This window comes from Aptenodytes patagonicus, chromosome 10, assembly GCF_965638725.1.
Source record: "Aptenodytes patagonicus chromosome 10, bAptPat1.pri.cur, whole genome shotgun sequence".
In the NCBI taxonomy this organism is placed as follows: Eukaryota; Metazoa; Chordata; class Aves; order Sphenisciformes; family Spheniscidae; genus Aptenodytes; species Aptenodytes patagonicus.
In genome coordinates, this window is record NC_134958.1 from 15,043,522 (window position 1) to 15,064,145 (window position 20,624).

The 20,624-nt window shown below is 56.4% G+C and overlaps 1 protein-coding gene across 4 annotated transcripts in view; it reads left to right on the plus strand.

Moving 5' to 3' along the window:
- FRMD5 (FERM domain containing 5) overlaps positions 1–19,601 on the plus strand; it is a 127,191-nt gene extending 107,590 nt beyond the window's left edge. The window contains exons 5-15 of one of the 4 annotated variants that reach the window (XM_076348176.1): positions 703–800; positions 3,553–3,676; positions 4,741–4,828; positions 7,360–7,448; positions 8,641–8,704; positions 9,420–9,511; positions 11,362–11,436; positions 12,039–12,107; positions 12,273–12,379; positions 16,477–16,829; positions 17,009–19,601. In XM_076348176.1, the coding sequence (XP_076204291.1) occupies positions 703–800; positions 3,553–3,676; positions 4,741–4,828; positions 7,360–7,448; positions 8,641–8,704; positions 9,420–9,511; positions 11,362–11,436; positions 12,039–12,107; positions 12,273–12,379; positions 16,477–16,829; positions 17,009–17,056 (1,207 nt within the window). In that variant the 3' untranslated portion in view covers positions 17,057–19,601. Of the gene's footprint in view, positions 1–702; positions 801–3,552; positions 3,677–4,740; positions 4,829–7,359; positions 7,449–8,640; positions 8,705–9,419; positions 9,512–11,361; positions 11,437–12,038; positions 12,108–12,272; positions 12,380–16,476 lie in introns of all 4 variants that reach the window. The other 3 variants (XM_076348178.1, XM_076348174.1, XM_076348175.1) reach the window with 3 other exon arrangements.
- The last annotated feature ends 1,023 nt before the right edge of the window (positions 19,602–20,624 follow it).

Here is a 20,624-nt window from a genome sequence, read left to right on the forward strand (position 1 = left end):
TGGGGAAGGAGAAAATCATGTTATGTGGAGGCTGAGCAGCTGGGCAAGGATGCAGGACTGGGAAGCGCAACAGCCACTGGTGGGCTCAGGACCGCGAGACCCCCTTCAGACCATCATCCCTGGGCACCTCAGCCCCCGTTGACCTCGTGGTGGGCTGGGGCAGTTGCAATTGCGTTCAGGCACCCTGCCCAAAACAGGGTGAAGCATCTCAGCGGACTCCAGGGGCTGGCAGGCAGAAGGGACCAGCACCTCCTTGTCTATGAGTTTCCTCCTTTGTGCATTTTCCCCGTGGGAATGCTCACCCAAGTATCTCTGTGCCTGAGGGAGCTCTTTGTCTCTGCCAGCAGCTCTGCCCTGCTGCGGGTGGCCATGCCGGTGGGGAGCTGGCTGGTGACAGAGGAGCGTTGGTGGAGACCTCCATCAGCCCTTGAGGTTGGGTGCCAGCCCCGGAGCAGGCACTGTGTCCCTGAGGGCTGGAGCGGGGCTGGGATGCGTAGATCTGAGCCCCAGCACCCGCCCTGACGGGGGGAACTGCCCAGTAATTAGCACTTGTTCGCTCCTAGCAAGCATAATGTCTTGTAAATGGGCTGCTCCAAGAGAAATGTTAGTGCAAGTGTCTCGTGGCAGATATTCCACATGTAAATTGCCTGTTTAGGTAATTTAAACATTCCTTAATAAATGGACTATCTCTTCTGTCCTCAGGTATTTAGTCTTCCTGCAGATCAAAAGGGATCTCTACCACGGCCGTCTCCTCTGCAAGACTTCGGATGCTGCTTTGTTGGCCGCCTATATCCTTCAAGGTAATGCTTTTTGACAAGATAAATTTGCTTTTCGTGCTAAGTACTGGTTACATTATTTCACTTACAACAGATCACTGCACCTAGAATACAAATGTCACCCTGCCAGTGCGGGGCTCATGCTTCAAGACTGTGCTTGTGCCGTGCAGTGCTGGGCTAGAGGAGGGTAAGGATTGAAGTTGGGGTCTCACCCGCAGCAGAAGCACCACGCTGCCATCTGCTCCCTGAGCTATCCCACCTGCATTCGGGGCAGTGGCGTCCCCATGAGCATCCCCTCAGCTTATCCAGCCTGTGTCTCCTAGTTCTGTGCTTGTCCAGACGCAGAAGCAGCCCTGTGACAAAGCACTTCTTTTTCTGGGGCTGTGCACGGCCCGCAGTAACTCTGGCAAGTGCCTGCGGTTTGCAGTTGCAAAGAGGGCTCCAGAGCTAACTGCAGGTTTGCTGGTTGCTAGGACAGATGAAGATGGCCTTGGGTAAGCTCACTGCTTGCTGCCGAGCACCTTGGCAAAGAAATCGATGGGCCGAGGCCAACTGTATGAGGTTCAACAAGGCCAAGTGCCGGGTCCTGCACTTCGGCCACAACAACCCCACGCAGCGCTACAGGCTTGGGGAGGAGTGGCTGGAAAGTTGCCTGGCGGAAAAGGACCTGGGGGTGTTGGTCGACAGCCGGCTGAACATGAGCCAGCAGTGTGCCCAGGTGGCCAAGAAGGCCAATGGCATCCTGGCCTGTATCAGAAATAGTGTGGCCAGCAGGAGTAGGGAAGTGATTGTGCCCCTGTACTCGGCCCTGGTGAGGCCGCACCTCGAATACTGTGTTCAGTTTTGGGCCCCTCACTACAAGAAGGACGTCGAGGTGCTGGAGCGTGTCCAGAGAAGGGCAACGAAGCTGGTGAAGGGTCTGGAGAACAAGTCTGATGAGGAGCGGCTGAGGGAACTGGGGTTGTTTAGCCTGGAGAAAAGGAGGCTGAGGGGAGACCTCGTCGCTCTCTACAACTACCTGAAAGGAGGTTGTAGCGAGGTGGGTGTTGGTCTCTTCTCCCAAGTAACAAGCGACAGGACGAGAGGAAATGGCCTCAAGTTGCGCCAGGGGAGGTTTAGATTGGACATGAGGAAAAATTTCTTTACTGAAAGAGTGGTTAAACGTTGGACCAGGCTGCCCAGGGAAGTGGTGGAGTCCCCATCCCTGGAGGTATTTAAAAGACGTGTAGATGAGGCTCTTGGGGACATGGTTTAGTGGGCATGGTGGTATTGGGTTGACGGTTGGACTCAATGATCTTAGAGGTCTTTTCCAATCTTAATGATTCTATGATTCTATGGAAGTGCCTTTGTCAGCAAGTTGCAGAGGCGCTGGTGGGGTTTGGAGCAGGAGGTGGGAAAACCACTGAAAACCTTCTGCCTGATCTGCCTTCCTGCCTGTTTTCTTGCCGGCGTGGCTCTGCCTGCTCTTGCCTCCACTGCCCGTGGCACTGAGAGCACAGGGGTGGCCGGCGTCTGCTCAGCGTGGTGCAACACCCAGACGCTCAGCGAGGATTGTCAGGCTGTTTGGAAGAGCTGGGTGGCGCTGGCGTGGTGGAAAAGCATGTTGACGTGCCGTTAGCACTGTGACGCCAGGCGTGCAAGTGGGCTTCCCCACCCAAGGGTGCTCAGCTCAGCGCCTTGCCGGGGCCCTTCTCTGCAGTCCCCTGGTGCCTGCAGTCACGTCCCTGGGATGAGCTAGGGGGATGTGCCCCAGCAATCAAAAAAGACAAATTTCAGCTCCAAAGCGTTTTTGAGTTATTTCGCAGTGCCGGTGTGTTTCCCCCCTTTTAGTGTTTTAAGCAGGAAACATAAAAATTAATGTAACGTCTCCATTTCGCTTAGGACCTGAGGCTGGAGGGAATTAAATCAGAGTAAGGTCCTTTCATCCCCAGTGGCAGGAGGCTGCCGGATTACTGTAAATCCCTGCAGGATACACCAGCTACAGAGCCATGCTACAGTGAAATGCCAGCGGCGATCGCTGCCGGCTCCCACAGGGTGCTGGGAGAGGGAGCAGAGCTGCATCAGCCCACACTGAGGAGAGAGCAGGGCTGAGCTCAGAAATCGGGGTGTCTCGGGTGTTTCTGCACCCTGGTCTCAGTGCTTGGGTTCGGGCTGCTGGGATTGTCTTGAGGACAGACCTCCTGTCGCTGTGCTTGCAGCTTGCTCAGGCTTGAAGCAGGTTCTCCAGGTGGGGGATCAGTCCCATTGCAGGCAGCACTCCCGCCCCGCTGCAGGGCAGTGCTGCTGGGTCAACCTGTACCCGGCAGCACTTCCCTGGGGTAGGTAAAGAGGTGAAGGAGCTTTTCTCAATGTCGCTTTACAGTTTTCCAGTGAATTATATTTTTTCAAGGCACAGTTGCATCCACTGGGCAAGTAGAATTCGCTCGCTGCCTTGTTCCCAGCTGGGATCAGGGTGGGGGCCGGGGGTGCCCCTGACTGCCCCAGGGCTGCCATCGCGCAGACCCAGCACAGCTCCCAGGAGGTTCTTGGCAAATAGCTTGAGGAATTAATAAATGTGGGACAGTGACCATCTGCTGCCAGGTGATTCCCAAGCAAATGGTGACATTAATTGGACACATCACCTTACAAACGATCCCTCCCGATGGGAAGCACGGCCAGGTCAGAGTGGTGTTCCCAGGATGCTCTGAGCCCCGACCCTGCACCCAGTTGCCGCCGGCTCTGCTGCCGAGGATGGGGATGCACTCTGCTGTTGCTGACCGGTTCTGTCTGCCACCAGCCGAGATCGGGGACTACGACCCTGGGAAGCACCCGGAAGGCTACAGCTCCAAGTTCCAGTTCTTCCCCAAACACTCGGAGAAGCTGGAGAGGAAAATTGCGGAGATCCACAAGTCGGAGCTGAGGTACGGCCGGGTGGCTTCGCTGAGCAGGAGCGTCAGCTGCTATCGGGATTACTGATGCTCGGCTGATTTTTATCGCTGTTTGGGATTTTCAGTCGTGCCATGGGATGAGCACTCACTGCTCGTGTGTGTCAGATCTAGCTGAGAGCCAGCGGTACTCTTGGCAGTGTTGGTAATAGCAAAAATGCAGAGCAGAGCAGGCTTTAGGAAAGCAGGTTGGTTGGCAGCGTAGAGGCATCACAACAAATCACCCTGCAAGAGGAGCTTGCTGTGTCCCCCAAACCTCTGCTCACTGAAAGAAAAATGTGATCGAGTGGCCAAGGACAAGCCACAGAAAGTGTAGACAAATAAAAAAATACACTGGCAATGCAGCAGTCCAGTCCTGGTGCAAAATCAGCCCCGATCCCTCCTGCCCTAGGGAGGAACAAGGGGTTTCTCCTGCTCCTGGCTGTTGGCTCAGCTGGCACAACCTGGGGGGGTCCCTGGTCTTCCCTGGTGGGACAGGGATAGTGACCAACGCCCCCATAGATCCCCTCCTGCCTTCACCCCGCTCTGGGGACATGAGGTGTGAGAGACTGTCAGCAAAGCCCCGTCCTCCCATGGCACCGGCGATGCCTCTGGGGCCATGTCCCGAATGGACAGCCGTGCGCCGGTCCCCAGGGAGGACGGTGTGGTTTTAACCTCCCAAAAACCCAGCAGAGCCGTGCCCTTACGATATGTGGGCTGCTGCCCTCTGCCCAGCAAAATCCCCTTTCTTCCCCGTGGAAGAAATGCCTACACTGCATGTAGGAAATTCAACCCTAAATTATGCAGATGCTCCTTAATTTTGGTCCTTCCTGGTGCTGCTGGTTCAGCGTATCTCCTGCTAGATCAAACTGGCAGGAGAAGAAAGGCTCGGTTTCAGTGCTGGTCTCCTGCTGCAGATTGGCTGTGCTGGCGAATGTAACGGGAATATGCCATGACTGATGCCTCTTGTCGTTAATGGAAACCCTGTAACCAAGGGCTGACTTTCATGTTTGTGTCTTCCACGGAATATTCTTTTTGTTCCTGTTTTTTCCCTCCTGTAGTGGGCAGCCACCAGCTACTTCAGAGCTGAATTTTCTCAGGAAAGCCCAGACTCTGGAGACCTACGGGGTTGACCCACACCCTTGCAAGGTAAAACAGTTTTCTGAACACTATTCCTTGCATTGGATTTCTCGCTCCGGTAACAAGCTGCAGAGGTACCATTGACTGGTCCCAAGTGCAGTCGTTTGTCACCTGCCAGCGGGCTTTGGCGCTGGCGGAGCCGTGGTACATGGGATATGCTGGAGCCAGCAGCCGTCCCCAGCCTTAAAAACCAGCCCCAAGTGGGCATGCGTGCACAGAGGGGAGTGGGGAGGGTGAGTACTCCGAAATCCTTCCAGAGGCTATTTAGGGAAGCCGTAAGAAAGCGTTTTCACATGCAGACAGCTATAAAAGACAGTGGCCGATCATCTTCCGCTAAAGCATGTAATTTGGAGGCAGTAACAAGGTCAGTAATGCGTCTGAGAAACCAACAAGCATTAATCTGCCAGAGACAGTCTATCGCTCTGCTCTTCCCTGGCCAGTAATCCAGTTTTCTGTTTGAAATGCTTTTTATTGACTGTAGATGTCATTGCATTTGGCTCTCTCTGGTCCCTTATAATCCCATCGCATGCAGATGGATGCAAAGCAGACGGAGAATTTTACTCTAAGGGCAGTGCCTGCTCTGTGGTCCCCCGGGGCCTTTAACTGGAATATGCCACGTAAATACACAATCGCAGTAAATACACCTGGCCTGGGTGGGGAGGTGTTCCGTTTACTGGCAGTCTGTGATTGCCAAAGAGGTTGCCAGGCTGGCGGAGCTGAATCACCGCACCGGTTCAGCTCTCCTGTGTTGCTGGCTGGATTGGGCCGTGCTGCCCTGGGAGCGATGCTTGGCTCGTCTAGCTCAGCGCCGGTGCTGGGGGGTCTGTGCTTTGCTCTTATTTCCCTATAGGGTGCTGTGCCCCATTTAGCATCCCCAACCCCTATCGAGCCTCTGCACCCCCAGCTCCCCATCCTCAGCCCCAGCATCCCCCACCTTTCCCAGGGGCACCCTGCTCCCCAGCTCCCCCCTCCACCCCAACCAGGGGAAGCTCGGCCCCATTCCTCCCATCCCAAAGCTGCAACTCCAAAACCATGCAGCTTCCAGCCCGACACCCTGTTAATCTCCGACCTACCCCACTCGCTGCCTGCGGCTGCAGCGTCAGCCATAGCCAGGGCAGGACTGAGTGGGTTGGTGTGTCAGTGGTGTGCAGGGGCGAGCAGGGTTCGCACCCGCCAGGAGGGTACGTCCGTCTGCCAAATGCTGCTTCTCCCTTTCCTGAAGGTTTTCCTTGATTCGGGAAAGAGCCAAAGCGCTTTGGGCAGCCCAGGCCTGAGCTGCAGGAGCTGCTGCCAGGCTGGTGCATTACCCATGGGCTGCTTTCTGCAAAGATGCACAGAAATCTTCCTTCTTCTGCAAGACAGGGCTGCTGCTTCTTAGACACGATGAGTTTGGGGATTTACATCTTGCCTTGTGCAGGGCATTGGATTGAGATTCAGGGGTCTCTGCTTTTGGCCATTCACCCTTAACAGATTAAGATGGATTTTTGATCTAATCTGCATTTAAAACCAATTTGTTCTCTGCTCAAATTTGGAAGATCTCATCACAACACTGGCTCCTTGCCATCCCTGCACCGTGCCACCAGAGTAACCGAGCTCCAGCATCCTGGGGTGGAAAGCAAACAGCAGAGAAGATGTCTCACCTCTCGATTAAGCCAGGGAAGGACACAACTGGAAGCAGAGGGGGAGAGTTGTACCCCTGAGCTGGGGAGATCCTGGGCATGGGGCGTCCCAGCGGTGACCAGAGCTGCCCTGCATCCACCCCATGCCACGCTTTCCCCTGAGAAAACATCGCAGACACCGGACATATATCGCTCTTCTGTAACTGCCCCTGTAAAAGTCCTTTCCTGCTTTTCCTGCCCAGTGCACCAGAAATCCTGAGCCTGGCATGCACCTTCCCTTCGGCTCAGCATCCTTTGAAAGCCACCTGAATGTCTGCTGGCCAAATAAAAGTCAGGGCAAATCTAACAATTACTGAGTGGCCACAACTGTTTCATAATATTTTTAAAATTCAGCATATCTCTGTTTTTTTCCGTGCACACCAGTGCAGTTAATGATCACTTCCCTGGAGTCTAGACGTTATGATTAAGTTAAACTGCTGCCTTGCTCCATACATGACACTAATTATTGGTTTTAAACTGTCTCAATGCCGCCCAGCTGCACTGGCTCTGCAGGACTCTGAGGGAGTCAAGTGTAACAGGTTTTTACAATTTTCTAGTTTAATTACTAGTGAAAGGGTTGGTGGGGCACTGCCTTCACTGTTTATTCCTCACTGGTAAGCAGACGGGACTGTTGGGGCTGGGAGCTGTATTGTGTTTTCTCCTTGTTAGTGCTGCTGGACCAGCTGCCCTGTTATTCGGCTGTGGGTTTTGCTGTGTGTGCAGGGTGCCATGGTCCGGGTGAACCTGCCAGGAGCATCCCACTGGCAGAGTCGGTGCGGAGGATTCTGCATCGTGACTGCCTTTAGGGCTGAGGGTTGCCAATAGCGTATAAGCTTTTCCGGCTCTGCAACATTTTGCTGAGAAACCACTATTTTCTTCCAGGATGTGTCAGGGAACGCGGCGTTTTTGGCCTTCACTCCCTTTGGTTTTGTTGTTCTGCAGGGAAACAAGAGAGTTCATTTCATCAAGTGGTGAGTTCCCACCCTGGCATCACCTGTGGTGCCCTGCTTGCTTGGAGCCGTGCTGGCCAGTTCGCTTCTGCTCGCTCAGTTGTGAGATGTGCATGGTGCTGTGGGGCAGGGGCCATGAGTGCCCCGCATTGCCCTGGGGTGTTCGAGGGATGCTTGGGTGAGCTCCCGCAGACGAGGCACATGGGTGATCCCAACGCTGGGTGCCTTCCCTGGGCACTCACGCCGCACTGGGGTAGGGGTGATGTGCCTGTAAGGGACGGTGGTAAGTGCACCCACTGCCCATGTCTGAGCCAGGACAGGGTCCGAGCACAGGACACAGAGGGGAGCGATGTTGCGGCAGCTGGAAAACCTGTCCCGCACCCTGCACATGCTTGCACCAGCGCACCTGTGAGCTTGCACGCCTGCGTCCATCTCAGAAGCAGGGGAGAAAACAGGTCCCCTTCAGGGTGCCGTGTGGTCACTGTGCTGCCGGGGCAGCGGGTCTCTCCTGAGACGGGGAGAGCGGTGCTGAACAGAGCCTGCGGTGTGCACTCAGGGGGTCACTTCTTGCTCTGTCCTGCCCTTGGAGGAGCCCAGGAGCCTGTTTGCCTCCGTTGCTGCAGCTGTATGCTGGGCTGCTGGCTCTAAGGACTTTCCTACCCTGGCCCCTAAGCCCACTGCTGGTCAGCATGCCACAGGGCTCTCCCGTGTGAGCTGCACTCTCTCTCCATTTGCGTTGTTGCCCCCAGACTTCTTATTTTCTACAATTGTCAACATTAACCTGCATCATCTGCATATTGGCTGAGTCCCCCGAAAGCCCCCCAGCCCCTCTGAACCCGGTTGTGTTGTTTCTCAGTCTTTGCTGCATCTCAGATTTTGGCCGGTGTGTCCCTCACGGCTGGCATTGCCACCCGGCCAGTGCCCCTGTGAGGAGGTCCCAGTGACTCTGGGATGCCCCGCTGACCGTCAGCTTCACCCCAGGGCATCCCCCTTTTCCAGCTGCTGGTTTCTGAGCCAGGGCTCCTCTCACCACCCTGTGGCACCTCCCAGGGACTGAAAACAGGGTCTTGAGGCTGCCCCACTGCCATTCCCAAAGCACCAGCTCATGACCTGCAGCTTCCAGCAAGCGCTTTGGCCGGGGCTGTGCCCGTGAGCCAGCCGGGCTGCGGTGGGCTCCACGCAGCCTCTCACCTGCCTGTCCTTGTCCTTTCAGGAACGAGGTGACCAAAATGAAATTCGAAGGGAAGACTTTCTATTTATATGTAAGTCAGAAAGAGGTGAGTGCTTTCCCTTCCCGTGGGACTTCCCGAGCGCAGCTGTGGTCGTTGCTTCAGCAGGTTCTCCGTGCACTTGGCAGGCTGCAGCCTGCAGCAGCGTCACCCTGTGACTGTGGTGCAGGGACACGGGCACGGTGGCAGGGCCTGCAGCTCAGTGGCAGCGCTGGGGTCAGCTCCCTGCTCCCGCTGGCACCTTGCTCTGGGCACTAGAGCCTGCAGCCCGGGTTAGCCCTGGGCTGTGCCATGGTGATGGCTCTGTCTTCAGCAGCAGCCCAGGACCTCCCGCAGCTTCTTGCCATGCCTGCCCGCCACAACCACGTGCTGCATTTGGGATTATTGTGGTTATTTGTTACTGCCATCCCGCTCGGTCAGCCCTGGTTAGCTAAGTCAGCCTGAAAACCTCTGGCTGAAAATGGCTCCCACACAAGCCATCAGCATGATTTTTTAAAAAATGTATTTCTGGACATTCAAAAAGGCAGGTAAGCTGGAGGAGGTGGGTGGCAGGTCACTGGCGCTCACGTCTGCCCATCCCTCATGCGAGGTGCAGTGCTGAGGTGTGGGCCGGTGCTCCAACGTCTCCCCGCATCATGAGCGGCTCTGGAGGAGGATCTGCCCCGTGTCAGCACTGCTCTGGCCTCCGTCCGCATTCCCGACATGCTGCCCGGTGGGCACCACTTGCTTGTTCTCCTACCAACTCCTTGTCTTTCTCCTTTAGGAAAAGAAAATTGTTCTTACATATTTTGCCCCAACACCAGAAGCCTGCAAACACCTCTGGAAGTGTGGGATAGAAAACCAGGCTTTCTACAAGTAAGTACCAGGCCACCCAGGCGTGCACGGTGGTGTGTTCTGCATCTCCCCGTGGGTTGGTGCTGCCCCACACAGCAGCTGCCCGAGGGCTCCATCCAGGTACTGGGGCTCAGGCACTGGCTGTCACCAGCCGCGTGGCACCCCTGTCCCGGTGGCCCCAGCAGAGTCACCAGCCACCAAAAGCGCCGGTGCCCCCGGGCTGGGGGCTCTGCCCACGGGGTCCCTCCTGCCCCCCCGCCCCGCACTCGTCCCTCTGCAGCGAACCTTTAATCAGGAGATTAAAACTAATTGTTTGGAGATTAAGCCTTTAATGCTGAGCAACCGGAGCACGTCCTGTCTGCAACAGCAGAGGTGTTTTAGCATTTTCCGTGTTAATGGCAGCTTGTTTGGAGCCGGCCCGTGTGTGCGGATGCTCAGGCACTGTGAGCAGCCGGAGTGGGAGGCAGCAGGGGCAGACGCCAGCAAAATTCAGGGAATATTTTCTGACCTAAAATTCAAGGGTGGATTTTCAAAAATGTCTTCACAGGGTCTGTTTGTGCTGAATCTGGCGCTAAAATCCCCACTGAAGTCAGACCGGTGCCCCGGGGTGCTTTAGAAAAGCCTGCCTTTTAATGGGGAAAGCTCAAAACCTTTCAGAAATAATCTGCTTCTAAGCTCTTTGGGAACAAGTTAGTTATTCATGTGAAATATTCAAGGGGCCAGGGAGGTGACATGCAGTGTGGGCTGCAGCCGTGAGCCTGGGCAGCTGTGGACAGTGGCTTGAGGGACCATTCCTGCAGCTGCCTGGCTTTGGGGGACCTCTGGGCTGGGGGTCTCACCTGGGCAGTGGGGCCTCCTGCCTGGGGAGGACAGGGAAGGTGGTGTCCTTCCCCAGGAGCTCTGGGCTCCCTAGTTCCCTAGGCCACCAAGGCAGCTTTTCTGCCCCTGGTTTGGCTAATTGGGCTGTCAAACAGAAAGGGAGAGGTCGCAGGCTGGACTGTCTGCCCAAAAACCAGGGAGGTGCCAGGTGGAATGGTTTGGTTTTACCACCCTGCTCATGTTGTACTTAAAAATAGCCTGCTTTGTGCTTTGTAATGAGTTTTATTTTAATCAGTAAGATGCAAGATAAAGCGTGTGATGTATTCTCTTTGGGAATACTGCAATCAGCAGCTGCAATCAGCAGGTTTCATTTCTCATTATATTAACATGAAATGAAATTGCACTATTGCTTTACAAATCTTTTTATGATTAATCATGTCAGTAAATTACCGCTGGATTATGCACCTGGTGGAGTGGACTGTGGCCTCGGCCAAGGTGCTGCCGGGCTCCTCCCGGGGCGAGGGACCAGCTCCCGTGGGATGAGGAGGAGATAGGACTGTCCTTCCTGGCGGTTTTACCCATCGCTGGCCAGACTGACCCCAGTGAGTGCCAGCCTGCCTGGGACGGGCTGATTCCTGCACCCCTGCGATGCAGAGGTTGTGGCGAGGGTTTTAGCCCTCTGGAGAGCTTCAGCGCTGTGCAGCTCCCATATGCAGGCACTCGCTGGTGGCCCCAGTGGACCCTGTATCGGCGGCTTGTTTCGTTCCTGGTGGTGTTTTGCATCTCCGGGGCGTTGCTCTTGTAATTTGGCCTCGTTGCTGTTTGCCAGCAGCGTGCGGCTCCTTCCCTCTGAGGCTGGGGGTCAGTCTGGCGGGGATGATGCTGTAAGGGCATCAGCAGAGCAATCAGTCCTTGTCACCGGCGCAGTGCATTGGGAACAAAACCAGGCGAAAGCTTTGCCATGAAGCGGTGCTGGGGGCTGTACCCTGCCCGGGTGCTCAGCACCTGGCTGGCGATGCAGGGCGCTCATGCAGCTCTTGGTGCTGTTGCAGGTTGGAGAAGTCGAGCCAGGTCCGGACAGTGTCCAGCAGCAACTTGTTCTTCAAGGGAAGCCGGTTCCGATACAGGTAAATAATGACAGTAAGTAGCAGCTACTGGATATGTTTTCGGATGCTCCTTTGGCTGTGCTGTGGGGAGCAGTTCAGGGCTGCAGTAGTCTGAGGACTTGCTAAGGGTCCTCCTGTCGCTGGAGGTCCTCCCATTGCAGCGCTGCTGCCTCGCCAAGGCCATCACCACTTCTTTCTCTGTTTCACAGCTGACATCCCTCTCTCCAGCCCCAGAACAGCAGATTTTTGGAGGGACAGGAGTGGAGGAGGGGAGAGGACAGGGGGCTTTTGGGTTTGGTTTTTGAGAACAAGGAGTGAAACGAATCATCACAATTCCTAAATTCCTGGGGGGTGTTGCTCCTCCCTGGCCCTGGAGCGAGAGCCTGGACCTGGGACCTCGTATCTCTGCAAGATGAGAGAGATCCCTGCTCTTCCCACGACCCTTATTTCCAGCAAATATTTCTGCTTTCCCCTGGAGCTGCGGCAAGAACCCCCCTCTCCCAGCCCATGTGCGTGGGGAGGGGGCTAGGCCGTGCCGGGGCACGGTGTGCCACGGGGGGAGCTCACGGCTTGCCAGTGTGGCGGTCACATCCTCACGGTTGCTGTTCTTCAACTGCTTGCAGTGGCCGTGTTGCAAAGGAGGTGATGGAGTCCAGCGCCAAGATCAAGAGGGAGCCCCCCGAGATTCACCGGTAAGAGCCTGGCAGCAGTGGCACGGCACGGTCCAGCCTGCGGGGCCGGGGCCTCCCAAGGGTCCAGTACCCGGCTCGCTGGGGTGGCGGAGGGAGCCGCAGGACTGAAGTGGGAGAGCTGCCGCATGCCCGGGGCTCTGACACCGTCCCTGTTCTCGTCCCCAGGGCAGGGCTGGTGCCGAGCCGGAGCTGCCCCTCCATCACCCATGGCCCCCGCCTGAGCAGCGTGCCCCGCACCCGGAGGAGAGCCGTGCACATCTCCATCATGGAAGGTAGGGCATGGGGCAGCTCTCCCTGGGGCTCGGGAGCCGGGGCAGCCCCAGCGCTGGGGACATGCACACAGCTGCACACACACACGTGCACCCACATACACATATGCAAACACATGCACACACAAAAAAGCAGACACACATCCAGCTGATTTTTGTACCCCCTGATGCTGATGTGGGGACACCGGGGCAGGGAAGGTCCCTGATGTGTCCCCAGGGTCTTACGGCAAGGCTTGACAGCAACAGATGTTGCTCTTGTGGCTCAGGGCCAGTTTGGCATCAATAGCTGAGCCCAGGCAAAGTGGAGAGCTGGTTGTGGGACAGAAGTTTCCAGTGCAGAAGCAAAGCAGAGGAGAATTTCTCAGAAATTGTTAATTTAGATTAAATTGGAAATTCAGCAAAAGGCTCCACATTGCCCTGATAGCTCTGACCCAGGGAAGAGGTGAGTGAGCCCTGCTTTGAAGTTACCCTGACAGCCCCGTCCTGCGCATGCTGGCGTGCCTCGCTCTGCTCTTCCAAACACAGCCCCAGTTTGAAAGCAAAGCAAACCTGCCTGGAGAGGTACACCAGCACCCAGCAGGGTCCCAACAGAGCACAGTGTTACTGAGAGTCACAGGGCTGAGGTCTGACCGTGTGCAGGAGCAAGCTGGTCTGCAAAAGAACTTGTCACCCACCTGGGAGCTGCTCCTGGCCAGCCGATGGCCACCGCCGATGGCTTGCCAGTCTGCCAGGCTGGATCGCTGTGGCAGCCTGCGGCAGGGAGGCTGGTACCCCCATCCTGGGGCTGAGCTGCAGCCAGGGTCAGGGCTGTGCGTGGGTGGGATGCACCTGGGAAGGGGGGTTGGCAGAGGACAAAATGCTGGGACCAGCCCTGGGGCTGCCCCGCAGGGCTGGGGACAGTGCTGGGGGCTGTGGCTGTGCCACTGGCAGTGGCTGTGATACCCGCTGGTGATGGCAGTGTCTGACTCCTGGTGACGCTGGGGTGACGGAGAGCAGTGTGTGTGGTAGGTGCTGCTGGTGTGCGTTGGGGCCGTGTGACAATGCACAGAGGTTTGGAAAACTGGGAGGTGGACAAGGGAACGGGGACAGCAGGGAGTGTGGGGCGAGGCGGGGGGAGTGCACCCTGTGGTCGTGCCCTGCTCCCAAACAGGCTGCGGGGCCAGCCCCTGCCCTGGCACAGCCACATTGATCCTGCTGCCTGGGCTACGGGCAGGGACAGGGTACAGAAACACTGCCTGCCCAAAGGGACAGGTCCCTCGGAGCAGGAAAGGGATTTCTTTCCATCAAGGAAGCCCAGGGCTGACGTCTGTGCTGATTTTTGGGGTGGGAGCATGCCTGGCAGCTGCAGCAGCCCTGCAGACAGGGTCACCTCTGCTGCCCTGGTAAATGTGAGCACCCTCTTCCCCGCCTCCCATGTGTGCCGTTGCGAAGCAGCAAGAGCCTCCCGCAATAAATTACCCTGAGCTGGCACAGGCTCCCAGCACCACCCCTGCCCCAGCAGCTCTTGCCCTGCCAGCAGCTGCTTTTCTTCGTTCTTACTTCAGCTCGGTCCCATGGAAACGTGGGAGCCCAAAATAGCCCTGACTCCAGGGCCAGCGGTACCAGCCCCGCTTGCGTCAGCCGTGCCAGTGGGTGAGCAGCCGTCCCTGTGCCCCCTCGCAGTCCACGCGGGTGTCCTGTGCCACAGGCCAGGCCAGCCGCTGCCCATGCCACCATGGTGAAGTGCCTGATAAAGATTAAAACCAAAGTCAGCGTCCACCTGCGGCTCATCAACCACTGCTGCCGGGAGGTGAGGGTCCGGGTGCTGGCCCTGGGGCCACGGCTGCTGGCCCGGGCTCTGGGGGCTTTGCCGCTCCTCCCGGCTCTCCCCAGCCGCAGCCGCGATGCTCCACACAGCCCCGGGGATGCACCCGTGCCAGGTAATGCTGCACCACCGGGCTGCGCGGGGTCTGGGCTCTTCTTCAGCAGGAGTGTCCCCGAGGGCTCCCCATGACTGCAGCCCTGGGGGTGAGGGAATGTGGGATGCAGGAATGTGGGATGCAGGACGTGTGCCGCAGGGAGCGGGCTGGGGTCTCCTGTGCTGGCTGGACCCTGGGTCCTTATTACCACCAAGCAGCTCTGCTTTCAGGGCTGGCCCCAGCTTTCCCCAGATTCTCTAGCTTTTTACATCAGTCTCGTGGAGCAAGCAGGTGGCAGGACGGTTTGGGTCTGGGGGGGACTGGCACTGCTCTCGTTGGAGTGATGAGTGGACACACACACACACACAGAGGATGCAGTGGGTGCAGCGAGGGGTTGCTCACATGAGCTTTGTGACACACCAGCAGACATAGCTGTCGGGGTGAGAACATGTTTATTCCTCCGCTGCGCTTACTGCCTGAGCTGCCCCTCATGCTCAGTGCCCGCAGTGGCACTTGTGTTAAGCCGATCCAATCTAGAGGCATCTGGGGAGTATTTACAAGCAAGAGGTTGCAAAGCCCTGGGGAATGCAGGCAGGATGGCCTCTGGGCTCTTCACTTCACCCTTTGGCAGCGCGTGGGGCCAGGGCACCCAGCGACACTGTGCTGTGGTGCTTTGGTGCACTGTGGGGAGCGCACAGTGCTCCCCACCTGGGGAAATGCCCAGCCCCCTCCCCCTCGCAGCCGGCTGTGGGGTGGCACTGGGGACCCGCTGCTCCCGGCCACCACCACCTCCAGCCACCCTCCCTGAGGCACTGGACACTGCGATGGCAGAACATAGCCTGCCCCTCTTGCTATGAAAACCGCAAGAAACAATTCCTGCACTTGTGGGGTTTCTTGGAATTTGGGGTTTGGGGGGGGGGGGGGGGGGGGAGTTGGCAGGGAGAAGGAGTTCCCCTCATCCTGCCTGCCATGCTCAGCCTCAGCACAAAGAGCAGCTCGGCTGTAACTCTAGCTCAACCAAGTACGTGGCTGGGCGGGCTGGCACACAGCTCTTCATACAACTGTTGTTCGTGTGTGTGCGCGCACGCGCGAGTGGGTGTAAAACTTTTTTTTTTTTTTAAGTAGTGAATCAATAGAAATCAGAGCTGTTAGTGACTCGGGTCTGACTTGCAGTCCCTGAGCATCCTGCTCTGCAGGGAAATCTCCTGCATGTGATGGGGCTGCGACTCCGGGACATCTCCTCCCTGCCAGGCAGGCGCAGCCCTCACTTTACACACATCATCTTGAGCTCATCTTTTAAGTCATCACCTCAAGGCAGGCAGATGCTTGTCCCAGGGCTCCCACAGCGGGGTTGGCCGTGCTGCCCGCATGGGGCTCCAGTTCGGCGGGGACCCCACTGCGCCTCTTTGGGGTGCAGGGGTTTGGCAGGGGAGGGCTGTGCCGGCCAGGAGGTATATCCGGAAGGATAACCGTAAGGATCGCCCCTTGGGCTGCAGCAGGCTCAGCCGTCTCCAGTGGTGCCGCAGGGCAAGTTCATCCCTGGTACCCAGCTCAGGGCTGGCAGGGACCCACCGGCTGCCCCAGCGCGGACCCCTCAGGGTGCATTTCTGTCCCCTCCACCCCCACCGCTGCTATGCCTGCATTTCCTGGCTCATCCCAACCCGTGTCTCAGTAGTGTGGGCAGCCTGCCCATGGTGGCAGCGTCGCCTGCTCCCAGGTGGGGGGTGGCATTGCTGATGGCAGAGGAGCCTCAAGCACACTGCAGGCGGCTGCCGGTGGGGGCTGTCACCTCAGAGCAGTTACAGCACACAGACGTGTTTGTGATTGATTGACGACAGGCCCAGGCCCCTGCCTGCGGTCCAGACTGACAGCCAGCAGCTGTCGGTGACGGTAACAAGTCATGCGGGTGTTTGAGCGGCGCCACTGCAGTCACGAGCTGCAGCGAAGGAGCTGCTGTGGGCTCCGGCTGGGCGCTGGGCTGCGGCTGCTGGCCTCAAGGGACCAAAAACAACAACAACAAAAAGCAGCCAGCAGCAGTGTGGACTGTTTTGGGTGCCCAGACGGGCCAGGGTCGTGCCCTGTCCCTGTGGGGGACACCGGGCTGGGGGCAGCACCAAGCGAGGGGTGGGTTCCAGTGGTGGGAGGGACCCCCACTCCATACCACTGAGTGTTCCCTTTTTTTCCCCCCCGCTGTCCCCCCAGGCCTGGAGTCTCTGCGTGACAGCGCTCACTCAACCCCGGTGCGCTCGGCCTCCCACGGCGATGCCTTCGTGGCCCCCAGCCGGAGTGGCCGCGCCGAGAGCAGCGAGCGGGTGGCCGTCATCGCTGATGAGAATTACAGCCCAGCAGACAGCGTGCTGCCCACGCCGGTGGCCGAGCACAGCCTGGAGCTGATGCTGCTCTCGCGGCAGGTGAACGGGGCCCCGTGCAGCATTGAGGAGGAGAAGGAGTCGGAGGCTGGCACGCCAGCAGCGACCGAGGCAGAGGAGGCAGGCGGCGAGCTGCGGGCCCTGTGCCCGGGCGCTGGTGGCCTGGGGGCGGCACAGGCGGAACAGGTGAATAAGTTTGTTTTAAGTGTCCTCCGTTTGCTCCTTGTGACAGTTGGACTCCTCTTTGTTTTGCTCCTCCTCCTGATCGTCCTTACCGAGTCCGACCTTGACACTGCCTTTTTCCGTGATATCCGCCAGACCCCCGAGTTCGAGCAGTTCCATTACCAATACTTTTGTCCCCTCAGGCGATGGTTTGCCTGCAAAGTCCGCGCCGTGGTAAGCCTGCTCATTGACACCTGAAGGCAGGAGTCGCCACGTAACTAGCCGGGGGCCTGGGGAGAGACCTGCCGCCGTCCTCCCGCACGTGGGACCTGCCGGGGCACCTTCGGCACACACACTAATCCTCCCTTCCCGACCCAGAGCACGGCATGGCTGAGGAGGCGGCTTTCCGGGAGGAAGAGGGGGGGGTGGGCGCAGCCCCCGGGGCCTCCTCCTCCCCGTGCTCAGCCGCACTGCTCCCACCCCTGGAGCCCGCACAACACTTTACCGTTTCGATTCTCACAGACGCGCGTACGACTTCGGAAGCACCGAGCAAAGAGAGGAATTTATTTTACTATTGCCACCCATCATTGTACAAGCATCAGCCGGGAGGCTCGCGATGCTGTATTATGCAGGAGCTTTAGCAATGGTGCTACTGAGTATTAATTTAAACACTCGTGTACTGTTACATTATTAAATCCGCCACTGTGCACACCACCACCACCACCACCTTCCAAGTACCGCTTTGCAGAAATCCCTCCTTGCTAACCGGAGTCTCCTACACGGCGATGCGTGGCATGGCGCTATCGGGGGACGCCCCGGTTCCCCCCACTCCCAGGCGGGTGCGCGAGCCGGCTCCCCGTGGCACAGCATCGCCTGGCGAACGGGAACCCTCGCCCTGCACTGCAGACTCAGCCTTTCGTCACTTTTTCTAAGCCTTGAAGCGTCGGTGCTCCCAAGGGCAGGGAGAGCACGGGCAGGCGAGAGCACACCAGGCACTCTTGGCCAAGCCTGGGCGCGTAGCCGGTAGTGACCGTGTCGGATTTATTAGGAAGACCTTTAGCCTCCGAAAGTTGTACCTGTTTTGTAAAAAAAAAAACAAAACCACACAAAAAAAAGAGACTGTTTCAAGGTCTATTTTAACAACAAAATGCTATTTTGTTATCGAATCTAATCAAGTCTTTTTTTACTTTACGGATTGGGTGACCGTGGTGCGCTGTACCAAGCGGTTCACGTTGAGCAAATGGTTTAAGAGTAAACACTTTTGTAGCCTGGAAGCCTAACACCAGATTAACCCATTGCTAGTTTTGGAATAGAGAAAGGAGCTATAATTTTGCGACTTTTCTGAAGATAAGGACAGAACTACAGGAGTGGAGGTGACACTGAACAAGCCAATGGACAACCATTAGATCTATCTGTTCTTAAGCAAAAATCATTAAAACCGACTCATCGTACTTGTGTCATAACCACCGGGACCTTCAGTTACCTGGGAAGCAGAAGTCTATTTACACAGGGAGCAATAAAAGCCAGTTCTGTTAAGTTTTGGTTGAGAAGTTGGACATACTTAACAAAACAGGTGAAAACAGGTGAGCAAGTTTTATTTCATCTCAGGGAGAGATTTTACGTAAGCTGGGGCCATAACTGCAGTTTTAAAAAGCCTGATTTTCATGTTCTTGTCTCTGAGCATCCCACCATCCATTACCGCATGCGTGCGTGAGCGCCGCTCCCCGCTGAGGCCGGCTCCTGCCCGGTGCGGACCCGCTTAGCCGGCGCCGGGCAAAGGAGCGTGACGATGACGTTGGTCGATCCAACACCACGGCAAGTCAGCCAGACTTGGATCGTTTGTCACTGCAATAAAGAGAGAGAGGTCCCGTTTAACTACTGTCTGTTTGGGGGGGGGAATAAAGACCTAAGCTGTCATGTCTCGCCGCTGAGGACGCAGCCGCGGCCGTTCTCTTACAGCACAAGGGCCGAGGAGGGTTTCGCGTACAGCCCCTGACTCTTGAGCAGGCAGGAGCCGTTACGAGTGCTGCCAGGAGACGGAGGATCGATTTTTACATGATAGCCTGTTTTATGCAACATAGCAAAATTAACTCTTAGTGTAGTGTTCCTACCTCAGTCCGTAGTTAATGGTGTTTCTATGCAGTGCGTGATAGTCCCGAACCTGACGTTTTTCACCCCGGGTTAAAGATGCAGTGTTCCCTCCTCCTCACTGCTGATGTACTGCGTGATGTCGTAACAGCACAGCCCCGTCTGCCAGCGAGGCGCCCGGCCCCGCACGCCCCGTACATGAGACATCATCCTTCCAAAGTGCAACCTCTAAGTACTGACCTTGGAAACCTTCTACATCGGCTTACTCTAGAATAGCGATAAATGCCAGACCTAGTTTACCTCTGCAGTTTTCACCCAGCGTTTTACTGCAAAACCACGAGAACTGGTGATTTTTCATTGTATGTTTTTCCTGTACGTTCCATATTACGTCTTGTGTTTCACTACCTGTTAGTTTTACCTGTCTTTATATTAAAATGTTGTTTCCATAGATTCTTATATCAGAAAAAAAAAATCTCGTAATAGCATACTGCATCTTTAAGCAGTAGACGGTAAAAATACCTGAAAATGTGAATTTCTTAGTTTTCATAAAAAAAAAATCTAGAAATTAACCTTTCATGTGCCAAATACTGTAAGTTACATATTTCCTTCAAAATGTACCTTTTTTCTACATATTCAATACCTTAGTTAGCATAAAATCATTGGTGCCATGAAAAGTATTTTTAAATTTAAATAAATATTTAAATATCATGAAAACCAGAGTTGGTATGAGATTTGTTCAGTATTTATGGTGTCGGTACCAATTTTTTTACTTGAGTAAAAACTCAGCTCAAAACCCATGAGGAATTTGGCCTTTTAGCCACGCATGCACCAAAGTTACCAGAAACCTCCAGCCATAAGCGCGGCGGGGGAGCAAGCTCCGCTGCAGCAGTTCAGGCCTCCATCGGGCACGGGAAGAGCCTGCCCTCGGCTGCCCCGGCCTCAAAACCCGTCTGCTTGGTGTTGCTTTACGAACACGCATCGCTGCTCGGGGGAAGCAGACGCAGCCCAGCACAGCGATGCACCTTGCAAATCAGAGACGCAAACACGCCCGTTTCCTCCTGCTCCCCGTTCTGCTGAGCTGTTAACCAGGGCCTGCGCAGCACCGATAAAATAGAATTTCATTGCCCATCCCAGCGCACTGAGTGGCAAGGAATGCGCATGCCGAAACTAACAGCAGTGGCAGAGGCTAGAGAGTAACTCCCAGCTTACTCCCAGAGTAACTTCAGGACATAAGGGGATTCCTGTTGTAGCAGGACGCTCGTTCTGCCGTCAGGGCATCAACTGGGAGCACTAAGCCAGCAGTACCAAAAACGATACGGGTGCATTCGGATCTACTACAGCCGAACTGCCTCCTCCAGGGCAAAAGCAACCCACACCAGTTGCTGCACTGGCTGCAAAAGCACGGTCGTACCCTGACCGTGCAGCGGCAGATTCCTGCAGGACCCACCTGTCAGCACTGGAGTACATAGGCTTATAAAAGCAATAGCCTCTCACCAGTATCTTATCTTTAGCAGTGTCTTTGGTGTCACCGACACACAACACGTGACGATTTTTAACGCGAGCTCCACTGAGCTATTTCAGTCGGGTACAACACAGCCCTCCTCAGAGGGGCTTGCAGGTGCAGACAGGGGTGCCGAGACGCCAGCAACCCTCAACGCGTGGCCCAGGACCACAACCCCTCTGCAGCACCATCCCTCAGCGCCGCTCCAGTGCCTGCAGACTGCTCTGCCT